The sequence below is a fragment of the Ascaphus truei genome, chromosome 1, assembly GCF_040206685.1.
Source record: "Ascaphus truei isolate aAscTru1 chromosome 1, aAscTru1.hap1, whole genome shotgun sequence".
In the NCBI taxonomy this organism is placed as follows: Eukaryota; Metazoa; Chordata; class Amphibia; order Anura; family Ascaphidae; genus Ascaphus; species Ascaphus truei.
This window is the reverse complement of record NC_134483.1, coordinates 444,734,710-444,750,490: the sequence shown is the minus strand read 5'-3', so window position 1 is coordinate 444,750,490 and position 15,781 is coordinate 444,734,710. Positions and strand designations below refer to the sequence as shown.

The following is a 15,781-nucleotide window of genomic DNA, read 5'->3' as shown; positions in this document are numbered from 1 at the left end:
CGCAAGCAAGCAGTGGTGAAGTTATAGACGCATGCACAGTAATCATCACCTATGTAGCTCCCTTCCCAAAGCGGATTACACGCAGGCGCAGAGAGGTGATGCTCGGCTAGGGACGATTAAAAGCACAATGACAAGCTTTAGAAACGGAATGGTTCTGGAGAGGTGTCGATAAGAGGTTGTAATCCTTGAGCGAGCCCTGTGTGTGTCTGTGGGGGGGAGGGGACTAAAGCTGCATGAAGGATTAGCTATATTGTAGTTCAAAGACATGACATATTTTCAATAGGCAGGTCAACATAATAATTTGATCCCCACACCCCCAAATAAATAAAAAACACACAAATCAACCATGTGCAGTCAAACGCACAGTGTCGCAGTCAAAAGCTACAGCACAGATTGAATATTATAATATCAAGATGGTTTAGGCAGGCTTGTAGAGAAAATAAAAATAAAAAATGACGAGAAAAAAAAAATATATTTTTTTTTTGGTCACTCACTCTTGAACTTCGCAAGCAAGCAGGGGTGAAGTTATAGACGCATGTGCAGTAATCATCAGCTAGCAAGCAGGAATGTGATTGAAACCAGAAAGACACACATTCAAAGGAATGGTGTGGGAGAGGTGTACTGTACTGTAGATAAGATTAGAAGTTGAAATACTGCAGTGCAGTAAATGAGCCTGTCTGTGTGCGGGGGCGAGCAAGGGGAGAGCGCTGTATATGCCGAAATGTGATACTGTTACAGTACACGCCTATGTGTTTCAACAATGTTCAAATGAGACATACAACACTGCACATGCATGTATAAATATGCAAATTTACAATTACTGCGCCCGCGCACACAGACTGTGTACTGACGTAGGTTGAACTGCTAAAGTATTAGACTTTGAAGACAACAGCTCGCGAACGCCCCCCTGAGGTTTTAGACGGTATTGCAGTCATTGCAGACAGCGCTAATAAAATGCTAATATTATGAGCGCTAAAATACCGGAACATATTCCGGAAAAAAAATACTGCATCTGCCCGCGGTTATCAGAGTTGCGCCGATACGGCCACTTTAGGATAAAGGCGGCCGCAGCTGTACTAGTACAGTTCAGCTCCGGAAGCTGAGATTCATGCAAAATCATTCCTCATAATAGGTATACATACAGTATGCACCAAAGATGTCCACAACAGCAGCAAAGGTTAGGCTGCTTTCTACACACGTTTCCAATATGTTCCAGAGAAGAACTTACAAGGGTTCAGGATAGAGATAGGGACCAGCAAGGAAAGATATATAGCTGCCTGTGATAGGAAATAAAGATCAGAACCACCATTTTTCTGGAGGTGTTGAGAAAAGGGAAACAATCTAATTATTGTCATGTCCAGCAACATCTAGAAATGAGAAGGACAATTATTTTGAACTCTGGTTCAGCGATATCATACTGATAATAATTCAGTGTTTGCACTTTCAGGGGATGCGGTATTTTAAAGGCATATTGACATAATGCCCAAAAGATTTGCAATCTACATTTCTGGTACCTGTGGAGAGATAAAGGGGATTAGTGTCTATTTGTTTTAATGTATAATGTTGCTTTCTATCTTCTTTGTATCTGCTCCACTTGTAGCCATACATTAGTGCAATAATATAACAAGATGCATCAACGTTTCCACCTGTAACTGCCACAATATGCCATTCTCTTTGTTTAATGCAGCAAAACATGAAATCTTATATATATATATATATATATATATATATATATATATATATATTTTACAATAAATCAGTTCTGTAATATTAGATAATAGTCCAAGAAGCATCTGTGTAGAAACGGAGCACAACCAGAACTGGGGAAAAAATAACGATCAGAGGCTAACACTCATAAAAAGGAATTTATTAGCTGACATGGATAGCTAACAGGTAAAAAATGCACATATACGTGTTGATAAAACACTTGAGCGTGAAACGCATAGGTGCGTTTTTTTTACCTGTCGGCTATCTATGTGAGCTAATAAATTCCTGTTTATGAGAGTTACCATCTGATCGTTATTTTTCCTCTAGTTCTGGTTGTGCTCCGTGTGAGAGATGTGTGCAGAGGTACATATAATGGAGACCGAATTGGGTGCAATTATATCTTGGCTTTATTGAGTCTCTTCCTTTATCCAGGCAAAACATACAAAAAAAAATCATAATAATAACAAACCCCTATCCCTTTGTCAGGGCTAACTTACTTCCCCAGATCCTATCTGCAGGACTGGAAGGATATTCCCATTACCAGCCTATCACCCCAAAGTCTTAGGAAGTATCTTAAGCAGGTGGCCCTCGATGTCAGTCTCTGGCAGGTTCCTGGGTCCTCTGTGTCCAGGAAATATAGGCCTCTGGGTGTCTTGATCTCAGCACAGGCTTTGTGCTCAAGACAGTGTTTGTGTGCAGGTTTCTCTGCTCTCCTTCTGTCAGCCCAAATGTGAGCTAAGGAAATCTCTCTCCTGTTTCTGACATCAGGCTTTTCTCAGAGTTCTAATCGGCTAAGTGGAGTCTGGTTGATTGCCTGTGTGCAATTAACCAACTCGTTGCTGGATTTAGAGGCAGTTTCTCTCAGTGATAAGTCCCGGTTACACTCCGTTTCTACACAGATGCTACTTGGATTCTTACCTACACCATGGATTTGCCGAACCGCTGGGAGGGTGTAATAGGCAATAGGTAAGAGTGGGTTAAAAAAAAATAAAGACCAGTGCTCATAGACAACACAATAGGGAATAATAAAGCATATAGCAATTCAAAATGTCTTTGATGGAGGCGGTCCCGTGGTAACAATATATATATATATTAATTGAAAGATTCAACAGCGCCTGGGTGTGTACTAGCCCCACAGTAGACTCCTGACAACAAAGAAACCACAACAAATGTTAGCAATTGTAAAAATGTATTATTATAAAATATATATATATACAGGCAGTCCTCGGTTATCCGACACAATGCGTTACTCAAAATGGCGTTGTAAAGCGAAACGTTGTAAAGTGAAACAAGTTTTCCCATAGGAACACTGTTTAAATGAAAGGTTCCGTTCCTGAAGGCATTTTTAACACTAAAATACACCACATATTTTATGCAGGCAATAAGATATGCAGCACACACATAAATTATATAGTGTATATACTGTATTATATATATAATATAACATAATAAATAATATATTATATAGTATAATATAATATTATATAGCAGCGGTGCGCAAACTGTGGGGCGCGACCCCCAGGGGGGGCGCGACACTGCCGACGGGGGGCGCGGGGTTTACAGAGGCCCCGCGCGCTTCCCGAAGGCACTTAAATTAAGTGCCGGGGGAGCTGCAGGGCCTCTGTAAACCTAACTTACCGTGGCTCCGGCGGCCTCCCCTCTGTGTCGCCATGGCAACGCGGCGTCAAAATGACGCTGCGAGGTCATGTGACGTCACGTTGCTATGGCAACGTGACGTCATTACGCCGGAGCGCGGGTAAGTTGGGGTTGGGAGGGGGGCGCGGGAGTGAGGGGACAGCCGGCAGGGGGGCGCAGCGAAAAAAGTTTGCGCCCCCCTGTTATATAGTATAATATTATATATATACACACATACACAACGTTGCAAAGCGTCGTAAGAGCGTTGTATAAGCCATTTTGGCGTTGTAAAAATGAATATAGGTATGCATTGCATAGTGTTGGATAAGCCATTCGTTGTAAAGCGAAGCGTTGTAAAACGAGGACTGCCTGTATATATATATATATATATATATATATATATATCATGAAAAAGAGTAGTGATAAAGCACTCTATTTCTGAAATGCATTAGAGGTTAGCCAGCACTACTCTTTTTCATGTTTTTTATTCATTAAAAACCTTTTTTTGGTCACTACGTCCGTGTTGCCTCATTTGGTTGTGCACCGGTTGTTCCTGATTGGATCTTTCCCCTGTAATAGAGAGTTGCCCTCTCACATATTACCTTTGCATATATGCTTAAAGGAGGTTAGTTCTTATGCTGCAGTTTGTGGACATCTTAGGGATACCATTAGGCGCTCATTCCTCTCTAGCACATTGATATCTGGACTTCATTCTTTTGGATAATCTAAGGCAATCAAATAATTTATAGTCTTGAAAAGATTTTCCAGAGCACATTTGTGGTCTGAGCAACATTTCACATTGGACTTTAGTAATAGATAATATTGACTGTTTTATTATTATTGTTATTATTATTATTATTTAACTCTTAATGCCATTTTGAATCAGTTTTAAAGCATCTAATTGCAGGTTTATCCCACCTCCAAAGCGGTGCAAAATCTTCGTAACACTTTCCTGTTTGTGATAATTTGTTGCAATTTTCCCAGCAGTTTGGGCTGTAAACTGTAACAATAGATAATGTTACCTTAGTAATATCAGGATACATTGTAGCTGCTGAGTTACACTGACTGCAGGATTGATTGAAACAGGAGACTCGCTGCGGGCGGGGCAGGGTTTACAGAGGCCCAGCGCGTGCTTCCCGAAGGCATTTAAATTAATGTCGGGGGAGCTGCAGGGCCTCTCTGTAAACCTTACTTACCTTGATTCAGACGCTCCTGGTGACACGTCACCATGGCAACGCGGCATCAAATGACGCCGCGGGGTCATGTGATGTCACGTTGCCATGACAACGTGACGTCATGATGCCAAGATGTCTAAATCAAGGTAAGGGGGGGGGGGGGGCGGGAGGAGAGGGGGAAAGCCAGAAGGGGGTTGCAGGGGAAAAAGATTGTGACCCACTGCCGTATGGCGTCTTATAGCGCACAATACTACTTGGCAAATATGGGACATTGACTCTTATATTTATTGTTATGATTGGTGCTCTAAATCAGTGATTCCCAACAGGGGGTTCGGAAACACTAGGTGTTTGTGAGGTGTCTCCAAGGGGTTGTAATGGTGAATCCCAGGCAGTATACAGGGTTCCAGAGCCTGTGTAGGGACTGCACACTTAGTAAGGTCCCAAACTACACATTAGTGTGGCTGGTACTGTATAGCTGTCAATTACAGCTAGTGCTTCCATAGTAGCTCCCCAGAATGCTTTGCATCCACCGTGGCAAGGCATTGTGGGTCGTGACTTTGGAAGCCCCTGCAGTGAATGACAGCTAAACCATCCATGCTGTCGGCACACACTGAGCTGCAGTTTGGGGCCTTATTAAGCGATTGTTTCTCCAGACGAGCTCAGGACACTATACTGCCTGGAATCGTTCACACAGTTCTGTTAGCAATAGTTTGATGAGTGGGCAATAAGATTTATTAATTAGGTGTTATGGAGCATATATTTTTTTTACCAAGGGATGGACCGTATAAAAAAGTGTGGGAACCACTGCTCTAAACGATGTATTTTGTCTGCATACTCATGCATTGTATATTGTATGCATTGCCTTATAACCAATCAATTCTAAGCGGGTGATGTAACAAGGCAAATCAGAAGCAACATTGACACAAATTGCATAATTTTCATCTTGCATCCAGTTGTATTTGCCCCAAGTTTTACACCGGGTGTCAGTTGGCGTTTGAGAGTATTAATGGGAGGGGTTGGGGAGGAGTTACATGGCTCTGTGCGTCCCTTTTTTTATTTTGCATTTGTGTCAAAAAACCTGCGCAGTTTAAGGTGACGTAAACTATTCTGGGCTAACAATGTGCGTCAAAGACGCGCTTTCTTACCGTGCATTAGATGCAAACCGAAAACGGAGCCTTGCATCAAAACAAACTTCTCTGCGCACATTCTTCACTCTGATATATCTCTCACTTTAGTTAGATGGCAGGGGTAAATTAAGAATAAAAACAAAAATTCGGCTTCCCCACCAACCTAACTGCCCATTGCTATTCTTCACATGGAACATTTTCACTGTCTCTGTTATCTGCAGCTACTCCCTCTAATTACTGGCCGTTGTAGACCCACACATTCCCTTAGGCTGCGATTATACCCGATCCGGCAGGGCGTGCATGCTCCCTCAGGGCGATGCGCACGCCCGAGACCTGCACTGCAGGCAGGAGACATCTAGAGGCGACAGGGAGGCGTGCCGGAGGCATGGCCCTCATTGGCGGAACCGCTCACATGACGCAGCTGTCATTCGGGAAAAGCTTGGCCGCCTCATTCGTGCGCGCTGAGTGTAAAACATGCATTTGTTTTGGTGTCGCGCAGCATTGCTCGCCCAGCCACATTTGGTATAAGCACGGCCTTGCACTCACTTCCATTCATGTAACAATGCACCCTACTCTACATCTCCAGTAGGATCTCTCAGGAGGCATCTTTTCAGATTGGGGCAGATGTAGGGAATTCCAACTTGGATCGGTGATATCTTTGACCACTGATTTGTTTTAGGGAGTTTAAAGCTGCAGACCAAGCAATATCCTACATGTGTGTTTTTTTTCTAATAAATCAGTTTTGTACTATAAGAAAATACTTGTAGCATTTTTTTTAAACAACTCTGAATTACATGTTTAATGTATTATAATGTAACAAGCATTTTTTCTTTCTATAGCAACCATTTACAAAGCCACATCCCCTTCCTCTTCTGAAACAGGCTCTGCCACACCCCTGTTTAAGTCCCGCCCTCTCTGTAGCAGTGCACCAATTATATCTAGTGACTGCCTGGCCACATGATCTTCTCCACAGAACGTTGCATCTTGGGTCCTCTTCTGCTGCACTAACAGGCATTTAGTGAACCCCGAGCCAAATCTTCGCCGATCGATCACAGGAGAACAGATTGATCGGCAATTTAGCTAATTACTTATCATTGTGTGGATTGTATTGATACACATATTAAAGGAGAGGGCGGGGAGGAGGAATGGCAGCTTGAACTTCTGCTTTAACAAGCACTAGTTGAGCTAATTTTCACTTCCAACTTGGATTGGTGATATCTGATTTGTTTTAGGGCGTTTAACAAGCACTAGTACAGCTAATGTTCCCTTATCTGAAAGTGGTCAAGTAGGTAGCATTGCTGCTTCCCAGAATGCCTTGTTCTAGTACCACTTGATGCATCATTTCTTGATGATGTAGCAATCATTGAAATGTTGACAATAACGGTAATTATACTTCACCTACTCCCCATTTTCATCACTAATATTTACATTTAGTGCTCACAGGCTTTGGAAAGTGCGAATGGAAATGTCTTACTGATCTAGCAATTCAAAGAGAAGTCGGGGAAAGTGCTGAAGGAAAATCTGTTCTATTAATGCTTTCTAAACTAACCAGGGTGTTTACATTCCTACTGGAAAAGCATAAACGCAGCATACCATTCCATATTTGTAAGTGTTGTGATCAGAGTTTGCTGTTGCAGTAAAAAAAATTGGCATCTTCTTAGCCTTCCAAAAACCTGCACACAGTGTGACCCCGAAGGAAGGTGTTTGACTCTATTTTCCTCTGTCTATTCAAATCTGCACTTTGTTCAAATGATTTTATGATACAACAATATTACCATACAAACATGTAGCATGACTTGCATTGATCCCTCAACGGAAATAGCAACAGTATAACGAAACCCCCTATTTTCTGTGCAGCAAATGGCATAAAAACATTGAAGACAAATTACATAACTGCGATGCACTTCTTTAACCCAGAATGTGCTGAAAAGCTGTGTCATGTTAAAAAGGATTTGAAGCAAAAGGTGACAATGTGTGCTCATTTGCATGGCATTTCCCAGAATCCCTAGCTGCAGTGGAAGCACTGTATGCTAGGAGATAATGGGGAAAGGCAGGGTTCAGACCTGTCCGAGACATGTGAAGTGATATCTCTATTTACGATAATTGCAATATAAACTGGCTGGAGTCAGCATTAAAAGTGACTAGTATCTGACAATGATGTGACTAGTATCTGACACTGACGTGACTAGTATCTGACACTGACGTGACTAGTATCTGACACTGACGTTACTAGTATCTGACACTGACGTGACTAGTATCTGACACTGACGTGACTAGTATCTGACACTGACGTGACTAGTATCTGACACTGACGTGACTAGTATCTGACACTGACGTGACTAGTATCTGACACTGACGTGACTAGTATCTGACACTGACGTGACTAGTATCTGACACTGACGTTACTAGTATCTGACACTGAAGTTACTAGTATCTGACACTGACGTTACTAGTATCTGACACTGATGTGACTAGTATCTGACACTGACGTTACTAGTATCTGACACTGACGTGACTAGTATCTGACACTGACGTTACTAGTATCTGACACTGACGTGACTAGTATCTGACACTGACGTGACTAGTATCTGACAATGATGTGACTAGTATCTGACACTGACATGACTAGTATCTGACACTGACGTGACTAGTATCTGACACTGACGTGACTAGTATCTGACACTGACGTGACTAGTATCTGACACTGACGTGACTAGTATCTGACAATGATGTGACTAGTATCTGACACTGACGTGACTAGTATACAACAAAAGACAGGGGTGCCCAATGCTACATCAAATTGACAAAACATATATGGTAATAAGTATAACGTTTAAATACTTCAATAATAATTACTTGGTTATTTAGTTAAACCCTTTTGCCAAAGCGTCGTAAGCCCGCATACAAACGTCAAGGTATAACCACAAATGCAGGTCCTAACACTAAAACTGTGAACCCTTCCTTTTACCTCTGTATGAAGGGAAGCAACTACAGTGAGTCTTGTCCATTCAGCAAAATGCCAGAACCTCCCAAGTTAAAAAGGTGGGGAGTGGTGAGCTCTGGGGGGAGGGGCCACCTACCTCCATTTAACTGTTACCAGTCAGAAACTCACGTGACTAGTATCTGACACTGATGTGACTAGTATCTGACACTGATTTGACTAGTATCTGACAATGACGTGACTAGTATCTGACACTGATTTGACTAGTATCTGACAATGATGTGACTAGTATCTGACAATGACGTGACTAGTATCTGACAATGATGTGACTAGTATCTGACAATGATGTGACTAGTATCTGACAATGATGTGACTAGTATATGACAATGATGTGAATAGTATCTGACACTGATTTGACTAGTATCTGACACTGACGTGACTAGTATCTGACACTGACGTGACTAGTATCTGACACTGACGTTACTAGTATCTGACACTGACGTGACTAGTATCTGACAGTGATGTGACTAGTATCTGACACTAGTATCCCACCATGTCCTTAGATCCTGGGAAATGAGTTTCTCTAATCGAAAGAAGTATGTCTTTAAATCCTGTGTATCCTCGCAAAAAAATGTTGTTTTCCCCTTTAAAAACAGAAGCTGCGTTGTTCATACTGGCAGAGAGATTGAAGCAGTTAAATGCAAAGTGAGTGTCTGTATGTTGGCATATAGGTTGGGATGAATCCATGTTGAAGTATTAGGGATGTAGACAGAATGCACTAATCCAAACCCAAATAGAAAAAAGGAAAAAATTGAGGTATATATGGAACATAAAACGTATCACAAAGCATTAAAAACCTAAGCAGAGGGTGTCGTGTAGACAAAACCTGTGCATAAACTGGTGAGTAACCTGTATATATCCCCAGAGCAAATATAATGGTTGAAGCAGTAACCGAGCATGAGTAGAAAAATATGGTATAGAGAAGAGGTCTACTTAGCTCTAGGAACCTGCTGCATGTATCCCAGTAGAAATCACATATTAATGTGGAGCATATGGAGTTGACATCAGCCTGTTGTGAAGGAGGGAATCGTCAGGGTGTCGGAGGTATGTAGCCTTGAGAAGCGTCAATAAACTCCCCAACAAAGTCAGTGTGAAGCACCCATGTACTCACGATCAGTCACTGTTCCCTGGCGTTCTCCTGGCTTAGGTGTACCAGCGTGGTGCACCCTCCCTCTGTGGCGTCTCTCGGATCCGGAAACAGTAGCACAAAACGTAGAGGATCAAAAAAAGGCAGCCGCTCCTTAAGGGTACAGTACTCACCAGTAGGTAAAAGTAAAAAACTTTATTAAACCACATAAAAACAGATACGTCCACAGACAGAACAAAAAGAACCTCCTCCCACGCGTTTGGAACAGCTAGTGTTCTTTCTCAAGGAGTGTAGTGTAGGGACAAAGGGAGGGTACTATTTAAACCTCCCTGCCCACAATCTGATTGGTGAACAACACCTAAAAGTAATCAAGATCACAAAAAACAGAGTAATTGGGAACTGGGGCCAGGGCTGTCACTCCCTATCAATCATTAAACATAAACTCATAAACACATACAATATGGTAATTGAGTCCTGGTAAGGAGAAATATGTTAATTATATTTAATAACAATATTCCAATATGTCTTATAATGCATAAGAGAGAAATATAGATACTTTTATTTTATTCTCTCTTTTATATAGATGGTCTGTTGTCTAATAGATGACAATGATGTGACTAGTATCTGACACTTATGTGACTAGTATCTGACACTGATTTGACTAGTATCTGACACTGACGTGACTAGTATCTGACACTTATGTGACTAGTATCTGACACTGATTTGACTAGTATCTGACACTGATTTGACTAGTATCTGACACTGATGGAGGTTGAGTGCTAACCTTGAGTGCTATTTCCAGTAAACAAATATTTATTCTCTCTCTCTCTCTCATGTTGGTTTTACTCCATGCTTGTGTACAAATACCGCTGTGTTTGATGCACAATGTTAGTGCATATACTGTACTGCCCACATGTTCAAACCATTGTGCCAGTAGATTGACTCTCTTTTTGGTTTGTTTCAGGTTCGAAGCATGAGCAAGGCCTCCAGTGCTGGATTATGTGAGGGAGATGAGGTTGTTTCCATCAATGAGACCCCCTGCACGGACATACCGTACGCTCAAGTTGTTGCTTTGATTGACAGGTCAGCTGATAACCTCCAGATGCTTGTCAAAAGGTCAGTCAACCACCCAGTGTAATTAATTCTTAAATGCAGTGGCTGACTCGCCGTCTCCTAATTTCTAATGTAATTATATTTCTGAGCCCATCACAGCTTAGTTTGAATGATTTCACTGACAGAATGTGTTTCTTGTGAAGCCATCTGAAAATATCCTCCCTGGCTTATCAACATCAGGCTGCTCTAAAATATCATCACTGGCTTATCAACATCAGGCTGCTCTAAAATATCCTCCCTGGCTTATCAACATAAGGCTGCTCTAAAATATCCTCCCTGGCTTATCAACATAAGGCTGCTCTAAAATATCCTCCCTGGCTTATCAACATCAGGCCGCTCTCGGTGTTCAGATCTGCTGTAGCAATTCACATGTGGTAATGGTGCAATCATAGTCATAGGCTACCATGCAAAATAAGAGCAGGAGAACGGTATCATTGAAAGTGAGGCAACAAGGGCTTACGTGAAAAGGAAAATAACTACACACTAGTATTCCACACAAAAAGCAGGCTTCAATTTTAGGAAACATTTCTGCCTTAATACTATTCTAGCTCATCTTCCCCCTCCCAATCGCAGATAGGGTCCCCTAAGGTGTTCTGGGGCCTGGCTAGGTGTCTCTGTGTGGTGCATACCTGCTGGCAACAGGAGGGCCTGAGTCTCCCGCGATGACATGGTGGATAACAGGAACAGGTTACTGGGGTGGATGCCTTCGTTCTGGTTCAATGGTGCAGCGCCTCCATCTATAGTAAGCCCCAGGAATGCGGGGTGGAATCCTTACCACAGAGATTCCCCACAGGGATGAGAGATTCCAGTCTCACACAAGGATTATCTTTAAAAGCAGCAGTCTCTTTATTCTCTTGGGCAGCAGCAGCAGCCGACAGGTAAAGTTCATGCACAGTCCACTAACTGTTCTCCCTTGTGATGTTCCTCCCTGCCACCACTCTGGACCAAAGGCATCCAGAGTGGGGCTAGCTCTTCCTTCACTCCCTACGCAGGGTGAGAGGTATTTGGTCCACCTCAATAACTATAGTTAGATCAGCTCTACTCATGAGCTGATCACTCCTCTCCTCCTAACTCACTATCACTACTGTCAGACTGACAGAACAGCCACAACAGACACACTAAATAGGAAATGCACTGCTCTTTTATGATCTCAGCAGGCACCGCCCCTGTGTCTCTTGCTTTGACACAGGGTCAGGTGACCTACCCCCACCACTCAGGGCAGTGCTTGAAGTGGGGGAAACCCCTGATAACTCCTGGCAACCTGCTCTTACCAGGGATTATACCAGGAGGAGGATAGAACTATAGCCCAATTTCTTACCAGGGCTAAACTATTGTAGTGTAAAATTGTCCTTATTGCAGATTTTAAATGGTGCATATTCTACAAACTACAGGAAATATCTGAATGACAGAGGCATACATAGTTACATAGTTACATAGTTACATAGTAGATGAGGTTGAAAAAAGACGTACATCCATCAAGTTCAAGCTATGCTATATTTAGACAACAGATACTTTATCCTATATCTATACTTACTTATTGATCCAGAGGCACTTGTGTGTTTTATTACAGCATGTGCGCAAATAGTTGCCTACAGTACGCCCTTATTCTGTAAGGTGTGATAACGCAGATGACGTGCTATCGCATGACAAGCCCTATCGATTTTACTGGGGCTTTTAATGCGGTAGCACATCATCTGTGCTGTTACAGTACACCTTATAGAGTACGGGCCGTAGTATTTCTAGTTGTGAAGCAGCAGAGATACTTATGAAGTAATATTTATTAGTACAGTAATTCTAAAGGGGATTACAGTTTTATTGGAAAAGATCCATATTTCTGTAAGAATATTTTTTTGGTGCAATTCAAATATTTGCCATATTGCTTAGCAGATTCTCTTCTCATACGCCTGCAACACATTGTTTTTTTGATGGTTATATGCACTGAGCATTCTGAACATACCATTGTTACCATCAATTCAGCGAAGTAAGTAGAAGGTTTCCTCTGGTATTAATAATGCTGGCGGCTCTGGTCTTTTGCCAACACGTGCATAAGCTTGCATCCTAAAACTTTTACAACCATTTAAGGAGGAAACAACTCACTGAATATTTGCCTTGTTGTCTATCCAGAGAAATTGCACAGCTGAAAAGGAGGCATGTGCAGTTCAAACCTCACTACCCCTTCCCTTTTCAGGCTTCTGTCATACAAGGAAATGTTTATAGGTGTATGTAACTCATCTCTGCTCAGCAAGCCAGGTTTTGTTTAATATTGTAAGGTGCCTTATTGATAGAAGAAACAAATGCTGTCGCTCACACACAGGGCCTACATGCGAATCCTCCTGGCCTTTATGTAACGTTATAGGCTATTTAATAAATGAGACATTTGTTGTCCCTAGATCCAATCAAATGCCTTCATTCTGCCAGAAGGCTTTAAACATGAGCGATGAGAAGGTGAATGTGAACACTTGTTGTACCCTGTCATTTCTTGCTGCTATATTTGAAACCCATTTGTGGCGGGAGCCAATGAATGCTGGGTTTCCATAGCTGGAGGGTTGCCATTAACCCAGTCGCTGCCAGTGGGGTTTGTGATGCAATGTATCACAGGTCTTCTTGGGGGAGGGGGTGAAATATCTCTTACCCTGTTGGATAACCTATCGAATGGCCAATGTATTGAAATCCTTGTTTAGCTTATTAAATGTTGCAAGACCTATAATATAATGCATTGCATATATTATTTAAATTAAAAACTGATATGTATGTATGTGTGTATGTATATGTATATACACATATATATGTACAGTATGTGTGTGTATGTGTGTATGTATGTGTGTTTATACGTATAATATATCACTTGCTTTCAGGAACCTTTTGACACCTCCAGCTATATAACACATCCACACTGGGGGAAGGACCAGCACAAATAACATTCCAATAGACACTGTTTACCTAAGTGCTGAGCGCGGGTGAGCGTGTGTGCCCGCGCACGAGCGCGTGTGCACAGCGTGAGCAGGGACTTACATATATCTATATGTGTAAGTAATCGCCACAAGCGCTGCCCGCTCAGCGCTAACGGGGACGCAGCCTAAAGCAGTGACAATTACACAAAAATTGGCATTTTCTGGCTGTCCGTTTTTACCCTCTGCATCCCTTCCTGATAATTGACACAACTTCAGACATAACAACAGCAACTCAGTTCTCAATGCTAGCAAAGAAAGATGTAGCTTGTTACAGTGAAGAAAATGTTTGTTAAAGCAAATATTACACCGTGATTCAATTTCCTCTGCAATTCCTGCTACAGGCACTGTTTAAACTGATGTATAAAATGATTAAGCATATTAATCTAATTATAAAAAAAAACAGATTTAATTAGCCCCAGCGGTGCCCTCCTGCTTAGTAACCGAGAATACCCATGCTCAGTAAAATGATGGATACAAGCTCTGTGCTGTGTATGAACTGAAATACAAGTGAGATCATTTCAGAGGTTACGTCATATGATTTTTTTTGTATTCCTTTAATGATATCTAAATGATAGTCTGTGTGCATTGGACACAATTAGCATTTACATTTGTTGTACAGGATTACACAATGGCTGATGACCAAGCTTCTTCAAGTTTGCTCTCATCAGTACAGAGCAGTCAGCATAAGAGACGCAGTATTAGTAACTGGAACTGCGATGTGTTCTGTCTGTTTAGAGTTATCAACATTTGCGTCCAAGGAATAGACAGAACTGGTCACTCATAGTTACTAGCATTTGCTGATGCGAAAATGAATATGTAAGCGTGTTAAATTATTACAATGTCATATAATCCGCCGTTCCGCCACGGCTCGCTGCACCAAATGATGTAATAGTGAAAGTACCCTCAACGGATGTTTAATGCCTTTAGTTCTGCAGCATACCACAAAACAATGTGTGGGCCTGTTCAGTTTTTAGGGCGTTAAAGAGCTACAGGAGAATGGAATAATTAGAGCGGAGCTGTTCTTCCTCTTCTGTTACAGGACACTGAACAAGACTATGCTGCCTGACCCTAAGAATGGAGAAGATAGAACTGTTAACAGAGAGGAGTACACAGAGAGAACCACACTGGAGATCAGGCCTGCTCTGGAGACCCTTCCCAGAGGCCATGAAGAAACACAAGATCATTTCGAGGCAAGGACTACGTGTGATGCAGGTTTGATAGAGAAAGACAAGGAGATACTGCAGTACCACAAGATTACCCCTAAAGTGATAGAAACTCCAAGGGCTGGCATGCCAGGTGATATCCCATTGATTGGAAGAATAGAAGAAGGAAGACAGGGGCCTATGGTTAAACTGCAGCTGTCGCTCACACGTGACATGGACGTAGGAAGTGGTGCTCCTATTGTGACTCTTTTGGGCACAGGAAAATGTAAACCTTCAGAAAAAGAATGCAGTGGACAAGGCGAAACCAACTCTGTGACGGAGGTCTGCCTGGGTCAGAGAGGGACAACTGTCCAGCAGTCATCTACAATATTCCAGATTGCAGGCCGGCCGGAAATAAAGGTGATCACAGCAGCAGAGGCAGAAGATCCATCTCTCACCAGGGTTGAAGTGATCTTAGACTGCTCTGGCAGAGAGAAAGAAGAGCTCAGGTCTCTTTCTGACAGGGGGTGTGTTGAATCTGGAGAGGAAGGAGGGCAGACAGAAGCACCTCCTTCTGCTGTCTCCTTTGGAATCACAGCAGAAGACACAGAGCAGAGGGAGGAGGATCAGCAGCCAGAAAGGGATCCCACCAGAACACACAAGCACAGGGCGAGGCACGCAAGTAAGTATGCTGCATCAGAGTCAGTTGCACTGCTCTGCTAGTTACTTCATGTGCATGAAATATTCTCTCTTTTTTTTTGGCCAGGCTTGTTTTACATGTATTTTATTTATTTATTTTTTTAAATTATTTTACATTTAAGTGTCAAATAAGCATACACCATA

At 42.2% G+C, this 15,781-nt stretch overlaps 1 protein-coding gene across 3 annotated transcripts in view; it reads left to right on the top strand.

The window, feature by feature from the left end:
- The window catches only part of SYNPO2 (synaptopodin 2), a 232,479-nt gene that overhangs the window by 149,383 nt on the left and 67,315 nt on the right, over positions 1 to 15,781 (top strand). For 2 of the 3 annotated variants that reach the window (XM_075616281.1, XM_075616302.1), the window contains exons 2-3: positions 10,697 to 10,848; positions 14,836 to 15,620. In XM_075616281.1, the coding sequence (XP_075472396.1) occupies positions 10,697 to 10,848; positions 14,836 to 15,620 (937 nt within the window). The remainder of the gene's footprint in view (positions 1 to 10,696; positions 10,849 to 14,835; positions 15,621 to 15,781) is intronic. The other variant, XM_075616291.1, reaches the window with a different exon arrangement.